The sequence below is a fragment of the Buceros rhinoceros genome, unplaced genomic scaffold (assembly GCF_000710305.1).
Source record: "Buceros rhinoceros silvestris isolate BGI_N320 unplaced genomic scaffold, ASM71030v1 scaffold25742, whole genome shotgun sequence".
NCBI lineage: Eukaryota > Metazoa > Chordata > Aves > Bucerotiformes > Bucerotidae > Buceros > Buceros rhinoceros.
This window is the reverse complement of record NW_010399859.1, coordinates 9,794-21,494: the sequence shown is the minus strand read 5'-3', so window position 1 is coordinate 21,494 and position 11,701 is coordinate 9,794. Positions and strand designations below refer to the sequence as shown.

The window sequence follows — 11,701 nt, the reverse complement described above, 5'->3', positions numbered from 1 at the left end:
AACTGGTGGCTGTTGGAGCTTTGAATTTAGGTGAAACACCTGGAGAAGAACAGTGCTGATACGTGTGAGTGGGATCCGCCCTTGCAGGGTGTTGGTCCTTTAGGTGGCTGGGGAGAAAAGGGACTCTTTGTTACTGAGCCATGGCCGTGGCTTATCTCAGGCTCAGCTTTTAGGTCCCTGAGCTTCAGGCCGCAAGTGCTGGCGAGGGGCTGGGTGAGCTTTTCTGGGGTTTGTCCCTGCACCCCTTGCCCTGGGGAGAAGATGCAGACAGAGGCAAGGATGCCATGCAGGGGGTTTTGTCTCTGCATCCTCTCCCTCCTGGAGAGGAACCCCCTAAATACAGCGTTGTGCAAGGGAGGGTGTGCTCAAAACTGCCTTGCCCTGGCTGGTGACATCGTAATGCCATTGTAAAATCCATGTGAGCTCTTGAATTGTCACAGTGGCGTGAAAACAGAGCGAAGCCCCACCCGCTCGGCTGATGTTTTGGGGGATAACTTGGATCATAACATTCCTAGCTGAGCTGTTGGATGCAGTGGGGTTCTTTTAAACACAGGTGTTTGCCAACTGTGTTCAGGGATAAAACCCTGATATTTAGGCTAATCCAGAGCCCTTTGCTGGGCTGGTCCCTGGGCTCCTGCCCCCTCTTGGCTGGCCTGTGATGGTGGATCTGTTGCATGTCGCAGTCACCAGCGATATACGAGAGAGTTTTCAAACAAGACTGTTTTATCTGGTTTCCTGGGGTAGGGTTTTTCTTGCCCACCCATCCCATTTTGTGTCCCACCTTGCAGGTTGGGCACTGGGAGAGCATAAGCCCTCTCGCTCCCATCGGATACACCGGTAGTGGTGAATAGCTGCTCCCGTTCAGATAACACCAGCGCTTCCCTCTTCCTGTGGCTTTTTAGAGCAGTTCCCGTGGTTGCCCAGAGCACCCATTTTGAGTAATTTCGGTACTTTTCTAGAAAATGCTTGTTTTTGCTGCCCAGCTGAGGCGGGGAAAACAGCTGAAATGTGATTTCCTCTCTCCATTCATTTTGTGGTTTGAAAGACCATTTCCAAATCTGCCCGGCAGCTTTTATGTCTGTTATTTGGCAGTGTGGTTTGTTGGGCAAAAAGAAAAAAAATATCCCTGGGGGATTTACAGCGAAGGTGGGTGACTGCGGCGGCGGGGAGGAGGGCGAAGGAAATAGAGAAGCTGCCTGCGTCTGCCTGCAAGTTGTGGGGGATGAGTGTCCATTCCGCCGGCACAGCAGTACTGGAGCAAACCCAGAGGGATCGGTACAGCTCATCGACTGATTTCGAAAAGATGCACTGATTCTGAGCAAAATAAGGAGAAAAAGTGTCCTGGTTGAGCGCCTCCCTCCTGCTCGCTGGCCGAGCTCTCCAAAGCCACGAGTGCCGGCTCTGAAACACTCAGAACCTCCCTGTATAAATTTTGTTTGCTTTGTTTTTGCCCTGACAGTGTTTATGTGAAAGAAGCGGATAAAGGGACCTGGAGAAATGGCACTGGCCTGAAATAGCTCGTTTTTTTTTTCCCCCCTCCTCTCACGTGTAAAAGAAACCAGGCTGCCTAATGGTGCAGAAAATTCATGCTGGAGCAACAAGTTTTCTGCAGAGCAGAGAGGGAAGATGGGGAGGAGGGGGAAATCCATGTCAGGGCACGGCTGTCTTGAAATAGAACATTTTCCGGAGGCTTTTCCCCCGATTGAAGCATTTGCAGCTGCTGGGGGCATCGCATTTCCTGGGACTGCAGTCGGGGACTGACCCTGCCCTGCTTGCAAGGCAGCGGCAGAGAGCAATTTGGAGGTCTGGGTTAAAGCCGCGCTGGCTTTCCCAGCGCTGTGCGTTGCCACCGAGCAGGTGCCACCCCTGCTTTGGATGTTGCCAGGGTTACTTACTCCCTTGCAGCGTCAGTACAAAGGAGATTTTATTAGGGACTGTCTCAGTAGGGGAGGGCAGAGTTTTTCTTTCCTGGGCTACCCCCTTGCCATCTCTCGCTTCTTTTGGTTACCAGGATCCAGCAGACAGTTGCTGCATTGTCCTGGACCGGTGGAGTGTGTCCGGATGCTCCTGGCTGCTGCCAGCATCCCCCCACCCCAGGCTGGCCCCTCTGCTTTCATACTTGCTTAGGGATGAGCTCCCTGGGGAGGAGGGGACGGTGTTGGCTTTCGGAGTCCTCCACCTGCCTTGGGGGAGAGGTGCTCCTCCGGTATGGGCATAACCAGCTGCTTTGAAGGCAGCAGCTTTCAGATTTGCTCATTAGTTGCTGGAGGAGATCCCTTATCCTGCTGCCTCGAGGCTCCCGATGTACCATCAAAGGGGTTTCTCAGCACCTCAGGATTATTTATTGCTGTGCAGGGGGCAGCTTTCCTCCTTGCTGCCTCCCACAACTTCTGAGCCCGCAAAGTCACATGCAGACGCTTCAAACCCCTTCCCCAGGCTCCTCCTCTGCTTACACGTGCACCGCCACGCATGTGTGTATGCACGTGAATGCACAGCCTGGATGGGGAGCAACCTCCCCGAGCCTCACTCACCTCCCCAGGCATGCTGGGCAGCTCCTGAATCCTAATTGCTAAATATTTAGTAATATGTACTTGCTGTAAAAGGGGTTTCCATCTGGGGAGGGAGCCTGGAGTGGTTTGTAGACACACAGAAAGCGGAGGATGATAACTGTGTCCCTCCACAGTGCCATCTGCTGACTTAGCAGATTTCGGGGACAGATTCCAGCATTTTGATTTTTTTTTTTCCCCTCCTGAATCCTCAGCCCTGCTTGCAGCTCTTCTGTGTCTGGACCTTCCTAGATGGAGGAAGCCACATGCAAGGCAGGGAGGAAGAGACCCCTCTGCAGGAGCAGGAGGGGAAGGGCTGGCTTAGCGTTTAGAATCGGAGATCACAGCATGGTTTGGCTTGGAAGGGACCTTAAAGATCATCTAGTTCCAGCCCCTGTGTTTCTTCCCAAACAGGCTTCTCCTCGCCAGCTGTCAGCGGTGTGGGGGGGGGATGTGTGTCCTTCCTAAGATGGGAGCAGCTGAAAAAAGAAATTCCTCCTCCCTCTCTCTCCCTGCTTGTTTTTCCCATGGTTGCTGGTGCAGCCGCCCGCAGATGATGGGTACGACGGCCAGCGCGGCACAGCAGGCAGTCTCAGCATCCCCCCTGGAGAGTGGGGCACCGGGCGACGGCAGCATGGAGGACCAGCGCTCCCTCAGCATCCACTCCTTCCAGACCCTGGGTCTCCACAACAGCAAGGCCAAGTCCATCATCACCAACAAAGTGGCACCTGTGGTCATCACGTAAGTCCTTGGCAGCCTCTCGCAACTCCAGACGTCTATTTTTCTGCACCCTCTTCCCTAAATACTGCTTTTACAAACCTTTACCTATGACGTTATTTTTTTGCCTTTACCCACCCATGCCTGTCTTTTGCAGGTACAACTGCAGGGAGGAGTTTCAGATCCATGATGACCTGCTGAAGGCCAACTACACGGTGGGACGCATTTCCGAGGCCACACTAGAACACTACCTTGTGCAGGTGAGCGTTGCCACTGTCCCGTGTTTCAGCCTGGAGTTTAGGGACCTTGGGGTTTTTTGGGGCCAATTTTGAAGATCAGCAAGAAAATGTCTCTTCTCTTCCCAGCTGCATCCAAATCTGCTTGCTCCAATCAATTTCTTCCTCATCTTCTCTCTGCCCACTTTGTTTTGCAGGGGAAATATTTCATGGTCAGGGATGTATACGGCAAATTAGATGTCTTGAACACTACCGGCAGCTGCGGGGCTCCCAATTTCCGACAAGCCAAAGGAGTTTACGCTGTGTTCGGCATGGGGCAGCCCAGCCTCAATGGCTTCAAGCTCGTGCTGCAGAAGCTGCAGAGAGAGGGCCACAAGGTTGGTGTGAGAGTGGAGGTCGGGGTGGTAAAAAGCAGGAGAGCTTTTGGGCAGCCTCTTCCCCTCTTTGTAGGAGTGTGTCTTCTTCTGTGTCCGCGAGGAGCCCGTGGTCTTCCTGCGGTTGGAGGGGGACTTTGTGTCCTACACCCCCCGGGACAAGGAGAACCTGCATGAGAACCTGCAGCTCCTGCAGCAGGGGTTGCAGGTGGAGAGCCTGGAGCTGGCCATCCGCAAGGAGGTGAGGTGGGAGGGGAAGGGATCATCACCCCAGCGCTAATGCGGTGCATGCGTCCCCGTCTCAAAGTTGAGTGGAGGGCTTGTCAGAGGTGGTGGGTGCCCTGCTGGTTTTGATGGAATTCCCCATCTCTGCTAGATCCATGACTTTGCGCAGCTGAGCGAGAGCGTCTACTACGTCTACAACGACATTGAGCGCTTGCGGGATGAGCCCCACACGGTGCGGGTGCAGTGTGAGGAGGACATCCAGGTGACGGAGGAGGTCTACCGTAGACCCGTCTTCCTCCAGCCCTCCTACAGGTGCTGCCCTTCCTCCTCCTCCTCCTCCTCCTCCTTCTTCTCCTCCTCACACATGGTTGGTGGCTTTTGTTTTGCAAGCTGGGCTTTTGATACCCTCTAAAGCCACGAGTTCTTCACTGCAGTGGGGCCAAAGCCACTATCATTGTCCCATCCTCCTAACACGGATTGTCCCTGTGCCTGGCAGGTACCACCGGCTGCCCCTGCCCACAGAGGGAGCCCCTTTGGAGGAGCAGTTTGACGCTTTCATCCACTTCCTCAGGGTGAGCTGAGAAAAAGTGCCTGATTCATGGGGCCACACTGAGTTGGGATTTGCTCCTGTGCCTGAGCAAGCATGCTGCATTGAGGAGTGTGACTCCCTGAGGGCATCCTCTTTTGGCTTTATGCTGCCTGTTAGAGGATGCCTGTGCCTGCAGTTGCATCCCATTCCCATTGCTGTAGACCCTGCTGGAGAAGTCAGTGGTGTCCAGCTACTTGTCCCTACCCCTGGCTGGAGGTGACATTCCTCGCCACCTCCTAGCATCCTGGTGCAGATGGCTCTTCCCTAAATGGGTTTGGGAGAAACGATCTGGATTTGGTGCAAAAGCTTTCAATGGCAGGGCTTCTCTTTTTTATTTTAGCTTGGGAGATGAAATCTCAGCGGCTTGGGGGCTGGTGTTGGGAACATCTCTGGTGGGGTGGATAGGCCACTGGAGGCTGGAGAGGGCGTGCAGAGGCAGGGGATGCACTGCCTGTTGTGCTATCCTGGTCCATCCACACTGTCCCCTGAGCAAAGGGGAGATGCCACCCACCCCTCTGTGCCTTGTCAGGGCTATCACATCCACTCCAGCCATTGCAGGGGCAGACCCAGCTCTCCTGGATGGCCCTGTGGTCTCCATCCCTCTGACCCTTCCTCCTAGGAGAGCACCAGCCTGCTGTTGCGGGACCCTGGCAGACACCTGCCAGCTCTGCTCTTCAGCTGTCAGACTGGGGTGGGCAGGACCAACCTGGCCATGGCCATGGGCACGCTTGTCTTCCACCACCACCACAGAGTCGCCCAGAAGCCAGAGTAAGCTGGAGAAGCCCTGGAGCCGGGGTGGGAGGGATGCCTATGCCACCAGGGCTGGTTTGATCTCCTCCTTCTCCACCCCAGCTTCCCCCACCTGCCTAAAACATCTCCCAGGGATAGGCTTCGGGTCATCCAGACCTTCATCGAGATGGTCCCCAAAGGACGGCAGATAGTCGAGGAGGTAAGGGGGTGCTGGCAAAGCCCCTGCTGGGGTCGGTGCGAGGGGGAAAGTTCGGTCCCATCCCCAAGGTGAGGCTTGCTGAGCAGCTTTCCACTTGCTCCTCCCAAGGTGGATGGTGCCATTGCCTCCTGCTCGGAGATGCACGACATGAAGGAAGCCATCTACGAGTACAAGAAGAAGCTGGAAGGGATCGGGGAGGACTATCAGATCCAGGTACGTTAATTAGAGGATCGCTTGGGCTTTCTGCACAGGGTCATTTATTGAGCTGGTTTTGCACGGGGATGAGAAGAATGTAAATTCTGGAAATCCAAAGCTTCCTTGAGCTGGAAATTTCCCAAGGACGTGACACCAGGAAGGTTGTGAAGCTTTTATCTTTTTTTTCTTTTTTTTTCTTCCCATCTTTGAAGAGCCATAACATTGAGCAGGCTGGGGGAAAGCTGGCCATTCTGGGCTCCATCGCTGCTTCTCGCAGGTGACCTCAAGGGCAGATAATTTCCCATGCCCTGGTTTTGTCAGCTCTAAAACCGGAAAATCCGTGCCACCCTGCCTGGTAAAAGTCCTCAGAAGCTGGGAGTGTTTGTTGCTTAGAGGTTTTCCTGCAAATATAGTTGCTCAAGGTCAAGCTTTACTATCATCTGTAGGATTTTATTTTTTCCCCTTTGTTTGGAAAAGCCATCAAGGTGGTTTTCGACACTGGAAAGCCGTAGTCTCCCCTGTCTGACCACCACTGTCCAACCAGGCGGCTCCTCACTAGGTGAGGGCAGGAGGGAGGATGCTCAGATGGAAGTGCTGCCCTGATCTCAGCCCCTTTTGAGATTCACCATTTCAGTGGGAAAATTAATGTGGAGTGGAAGTGCTGGGGCAACCTAAAAACAGATGCTGTGTGGCCAAAGTGAATAGGCTGGGGCAGAAAAGCACCATGAAAAAGATCCATCGATGGGAAAAGAAAGCATTTAATGTCACTTCTTTGGCATTTGACCCCAAATTTTAACCCCCGTCCCCTTCTAGGGCAGATTTGAGTATGTTTGATGCTGCTCGTGTGATGGCTGATACTCTCTTGTATAGAGGGGGAAACTTGAGCATGGGGCAGGGGATTTTCCTGCTGCCTCGAAGCCTTTCTTTGACTTTTCCCTGCTGGGGAAGGCTGCTCTATGTCATCCTCAACACAGGGGACCAAACGGCTGCGGGACTGCTATAAATTAGCTACGAGGACTGTTTATGGGAAGTCTGTGTGGAGCGAGAGCAGGTTTAAACAACAGCGAGGGGCCAGGAAAGTGTGCTGGGGGGTGTGCGGGGGAGGATGAGGAGGGGAGAGGGGCTGATGCTCAGCCATTGAAAACCAACCCTGGGCTTGGTCAGGCTGGAGGGGCTGCAAGTGGTGCCGAGGAGCTTTGCTGGGTGAGCTGGCAGAGCCCCACTTGATTTTGGGGAGAGGAAGGGCTTTTTTGGGCATGGAGGAATGATGCCATGCCAGACTGTGGGCTCTGCCCTGTCTTGGGAGGCAAAAGTGGAGACTTAAGTCCCTGAGTGATGCAGGGTAGGTGCATCCTGGCGTGGGATGCTGAGCTGCAGCCAGAGCTCCACAGTACCCAGCTCTCCACGGCTCAAACGTGAGCGGATGAAAGCCTGTTTCTGGGTAATAATTAGAGATTTACCTTGGGTGGGAGCACAGGGCTGCTTTTTACTGCAGGAACTCAAGGCTCGGGGAGAAGTGTTGCTTCCCTGGTGGTGCCGCTGGCGAACCCTGGCACGGCTCCATCCTCGCAGGCTGTATTGAGTTTCCAGAGCAAAGCCTGCTGCCCTGCCTCTTGATAAATGACGGTGGGCCGGATTTCTGCTGCGGAGAATGAGTAAATATTAATGAGTCAGCTGTGTAATGTCAGAGATGTGCAAATCCCACTCGCCCAGCTGACCCCTGTACATATACAACCCCATCTTACAGCATTTTCCATCATACCCTGGGGAGAGGGTCCCGATGGGCTCTCTGCAGATGCTCGGGGACCACTGGGGTGGTCCACGCACCATGCTGGGTGCTCCTTTGCTGGTATCGGCATTGCAGGTTCACTCACTGAGTGGGATGTACAAACCCCTGCCCTGAGGCAGCATGGGGCTGGTTTCTGAATTGTGAAAAATCCTGAGGGTTTGAGCGTGTGTCCCCAGGAGGAGACAGCTGTGCTGGGAGGGACATGTGCCTGGTTTGGGTAATAATGACGATGAGGAGGAGAGCGTGAAACCATCTACATAGGCACCAGGATGCTGCTGGGGACGAGGCACCAGGATTCTGCTGGGGACGAAGTGAAAGAGGAGACACTTGGAAATGGAGGATACTATGAGCACGTGGCTCATGTCTCGATTTAGTAAGTTTGTCTTGCTCTTAGTTAAGTTTGTCTGAACTTGATGTCACCCATCATTTGGGGAGTTGCCATCCGCCGTGAGATGCTGGCCCTGGAGCAAGTCCTGGGGGTGCTGCTGGGCTCCGAAGGCAGATGAGGAGTCCGTGAGAGATCCCTTACCATTCTTCTTGTCACCCAGAGCGTGAGGCTGAGAGGTGATGCCTCTGGCGAGCTCCCTGCATCCCCACCCATGACTCTGCTGGTGTATCTCCCTGGGACAGCAACGCCCCTTGGGTCCGGTTGGAACCGCTCCTGGTGTGTCCTTGGGCTAAAGGGAAGCTTGTTTGAGCTGAAAATGCGAATTTATGCCTATTAAGTGTCGTTTATTATGGAAAACTTGAAATGTTTTATTAAAAAAAAAAAAAAAAAAAAAAAAAAAAAAAAAAAAAAAAAAAAAAAAAAAAAAAAAAAAAAAAAAAAAAAAAAAAAAGCTTAAAACCCCCTATATTCCAGATTGGGCTTCATGGAGTTTTTTCCCCCACTTCTCATTTGGAAATGGTTTCTTTCCAAATAAATAGCTTGGTCAAGTTAGCGCGAACATGCAGGAAACCTTCTGAGTGGCTTAAAATGGTGTTTCTGCCTCTCTTCTCCCTTAAAACTGCTCCACAGAAAAATGCCTCGGGCCCGTTTGCTTGTCTCTGTTCTAAGCCAGCTGCAAACAAGCATGGGTAGGGCTTTTTCCCCATCCTCCCGGGTCTGCCTGGGGCTGCAGGACCAGTCGGCCTTGGGCACCACGAATCCCACCTACCTTTGCTTTCAGGGGAGCAGCACCAAAGAGTATTTCCTCCAGAGGACTTTGCAGAGCCTCGAACGCTATTTCTACTTGATTGCTTTCAACTACTACCTTCATGAGCAGGTAAAAAAAACCCAACCCCACCAACCCCAAAACCCTTCCTTTGCTTTTTTTGGCTGTCCTGTGTAGTGGGAGGGAAGGGGTCTCCACTTCTGAGCTTTCCAAGCAAATGCAGTTTTTTTTTGGTGGGATCATGGCTTGTGTCTGGGCAGGGGGTGTGAGCCCAGGCTGACAGCGCATCCCCCGCCGGTCCCCCGCCGGCAGTACCCCCTGGGCTTTGCCCTCAGCTTCAGCAGGTGGATGTGCCGGCACCCTGAGCTCTACCGGCTGCAGGCGGAGATGAACTCATCAGAGCTCACTGTCACTGGGGATCTCATCACCAAGGGGACGCGAGTGCTGGTGAGTACCCCTCTTGGATGTCGGGATGGGGCTGGCAGCAACTCGTTTTCCCCTAGGAACAGCGCCTTCCATAGAAGAGGTTTGGTGGGGTGGGAGAAGTGAGGGGTTTCCCTGTTTTAGGGTAGAGTCTGAGCCTCTGGGGTCTCCTGGTCCGCGTTGGGGTCTCAGGTCCATGTCCTGCTACTTCCCTTGGCAAGGATGGGCATGTGGGAGTGCATTAGATGGGGACAGTCCTTTTAGCCAGGCCTGTTGTGACAGGTCAAGGGGCGATGGTTTTAAACTAAAAGAGGGGAAATTTAGGCTAGAGAGAAGGAAGAAATTGTTTACAGTGAGGGTGATGAAACACTGGCCCAGATTGCCCAGAGAGGTGGTCGATGTCGCACCCCTGGAAACATTCCAGGTCAGGCTGGGCAGGGCTCCGATCAACCTGATCGAGTTGAAGATGTCTCTGCTCACTGCAGGGGCGTTAGAACTACATGACCTTTGGAAGTTTCTTCCAGCCCACACTGTTCTATGATTCTATGTGTCCAGAGACCCCCTGCGCACACAGACGTGTCTGCCCCTGCAGAGCCAGGGTACTGGCATGCTGGAGCACCCCATGATGCAAGCCTAAGCTGCTAGCCTAGCTGTTTCTTGGTGGTGCTTGGCTGTGTCAGGAGGAAGGAGGCCAGAGCTGTTGTTGGTGGCTTGCTGCTGCTTTGGCACAGTCTTGCTGTAAGAAGAGCATCTCCTACCTCTGAAATGCAGCTGTGTGGCTTTGAGCTGGTGTAGCAAGGGTTTGGGGACTCCTCCTGAGCGAGGACCATGGGTGAGAGGTGGTGGTGTGCTGGGAACTCCCCTGCAAACCCGTGGGTGGGAGGGGCCAGGTGCAATGCCAAGGGCCTGAGCCTGGGCTTTTCTCTGCTGCAGGTGGCGGATGAGCGCTTCTGCCCAGACGTGCTGAGCACTGCCAAGGAGATGAGCGTGGCCAACTTCCGACGGGTGCCCAAGATGCCCATCTATGGGACAGCGCAGCCCAGCTCCAAGGTAAGGGGCATCCCATGGTGGGCAGGATTGCCCACCGTGGGCTCCCAGCCCTCCCATCACCCTCACCAGCCCTTCCCCTAGACCCTGGGGAGTGTCCTGCAGTACTTGACGGACGCCAAGAGGAAGCACGTCCGCATTGCCTGGATCAACCTGCGGGAAGAAGTGGTGCTGGAGGGCAATGAGCAGATCTATACGCTGCGGGAGCCTGGGCACCTGGAGGAGCTGATCCCCGTGCCTGCTGCTTCACCTCAGCAGCTGGAGGTGAGCTCCTGCCCGTCCCAGGAAGGGCTGATATCCCTTTCCCAGGAGGATATGGGGCAGTGTCTGCAGGTTTTGTCCCTTGCCCACCCCCTGAACTGCTTGGTTGGGGGTTTTTCTGCATTTGGCAATGAGGGGCAATGGTTGTATCGGGTGTGGTGCTTGGCTCATGCTCTCCACGTCTGCTGGAGACTGGGCACAGCCCAGCTGACCCGTTCTTTTATCGTCCTGCAAAAATGAATGAGTCCTCTTGGCTTCGCTGTTCACTGTGTAAGAATTTGCAAAGGCAGAGCAAAGTGGAGATCCTCCCCTGAAGAATTTATAGTGTGGCTTGAAAGCGAGGGTAAAAGGCACCCGGGGAAGGGAGAGCAGATGTTCCCAGCTGGGTTTCCAGAGGAGATAGGCGGTGGAGGAGCCTGGCTGTCTGCCAGCAGCAGTGTGGCTATGTGGAGGAGTTGCCCAGGGTTGTGGGAGATGATGCTCCTGAGCTTCAAACATGGTGGGGACTGTGGTCCTGCGCAGAGGTGGTGGCTGGGGACCTGGTGAGGGATTTTGAGTTGGCTGTGGGGTGTTTGAGAGGGATGGCAGCCCGCTTCTAAAAAAAATAATTAAAATTGTGAAAAAATTAGGAGTCTTATGGTGGGGGTTTCTCCATTCCCTGCAGAAACTAGAGGCTGCCCTGAAGGGTGACCTGCTGAAGTCCCAGAAGTGGCTGGAGGTGTACATGGAGGCCGAGAAGCAGATGAAGATGTTCAAGAGCTGCCTGACCATGCAGGAGATATTCAGTCAGCAGAAAAACGCCTGCCAGGGGCTGACCTACCGCCGCATCCCCATCCCCGACTTCTGTGCTCCCAAGGAGCAGGTACCCCAGGAATGGAGCAGGACGGTGCTGTCTCCTTCCCAAGGCATCCCTGCTGCTGTGAGGTCCATGTCACTTGGACATTCAGTGCCACTCTGCCCCAGGGCTATGGTGGCATGTCCATGCTTGGTGTTGGGGTGCTTGCTGGGCCAGATAGTGTCCCCTGGGAGATGTTACATGGAGACCCTGGATGCCTTCAGCTGGCCAGGGATGAAGAGGAGGCTGCTGGGCTGGATCTAGGACGAAGGAGCCTGGGATTTAAGCCTGGAAGCTGCAGGACAAGGGGGATCCCATGTGGGGATGGGAGGTGGGAAGCCTGTGCCCACCCGCAGCAAGG

General features: G+C 54.2%; 1 protein-coding gene across 1 annotated transcript in view; it reads left to right on the top strand.

Annotated features, from left to right (window-relative positions):
- Window positions 1-3,099: 3,099 nt before the first annotated feature.
- The window catches only part of PALD1 (phosphatase domain containing, paladin 1), a gene marked incomplete at its 3' end in the record, with an annotated part of 14,916 nt that continues 6,314 nt past the window's right edge, over window positions 3,100-11,701 (top strand). The window contains exons 1-14 of the mRNA XM_010131658.1: window positions 3,100-3,287; window positions 3,421-3,523; window positions 3,697-3,876; window positions 3,950-4,114; window positions 4,250-4,410; window positions 4,595-4,670; window positions 5,307-5,455; window positions 5,540-5,636; window positions 5,745-5,849; window positions 8,790-8,885; window positions 9,087-9,221; window positions 10,131-10,247; window positions 10,329-10,508; window positions 11,170-11,367. Of these exons, the coding sequence (XP_010129960.1) occupies window positions 3,100-3,287; window positions 3,421-3,523; window positions 3,697-3,876; window positions 3,950-4,114; window positions 4,250-4,410; window positions 4,595-4,670; window positions 5,307-5,455; window positions 5,540-5,636; window positions 5,745-5,849; window positions 8,790-8,885; window positions 9,087-9,221; window positions 10,131-10,247; window positions 10,329-10,508; window positions 11,170-11,367 (1,950 nt within the window). The remainder of the gene's footprint in view (window positions 3,288-3,420; window positions 3,524-3,696; window positions 3,877-3,949; window positions 4,115-4,249; window positions 4,411-4,594; window positions 4,671-5,306; window positions 5,456-5,539; window positions 5,637-5,744; window positions 5,850-8,789; window positions 8,886-9,086; window positions 9,222-10,130; window positions 10,248-10,328; window positions 10,509-11,169; window positions 11,368-11,701) is intronic.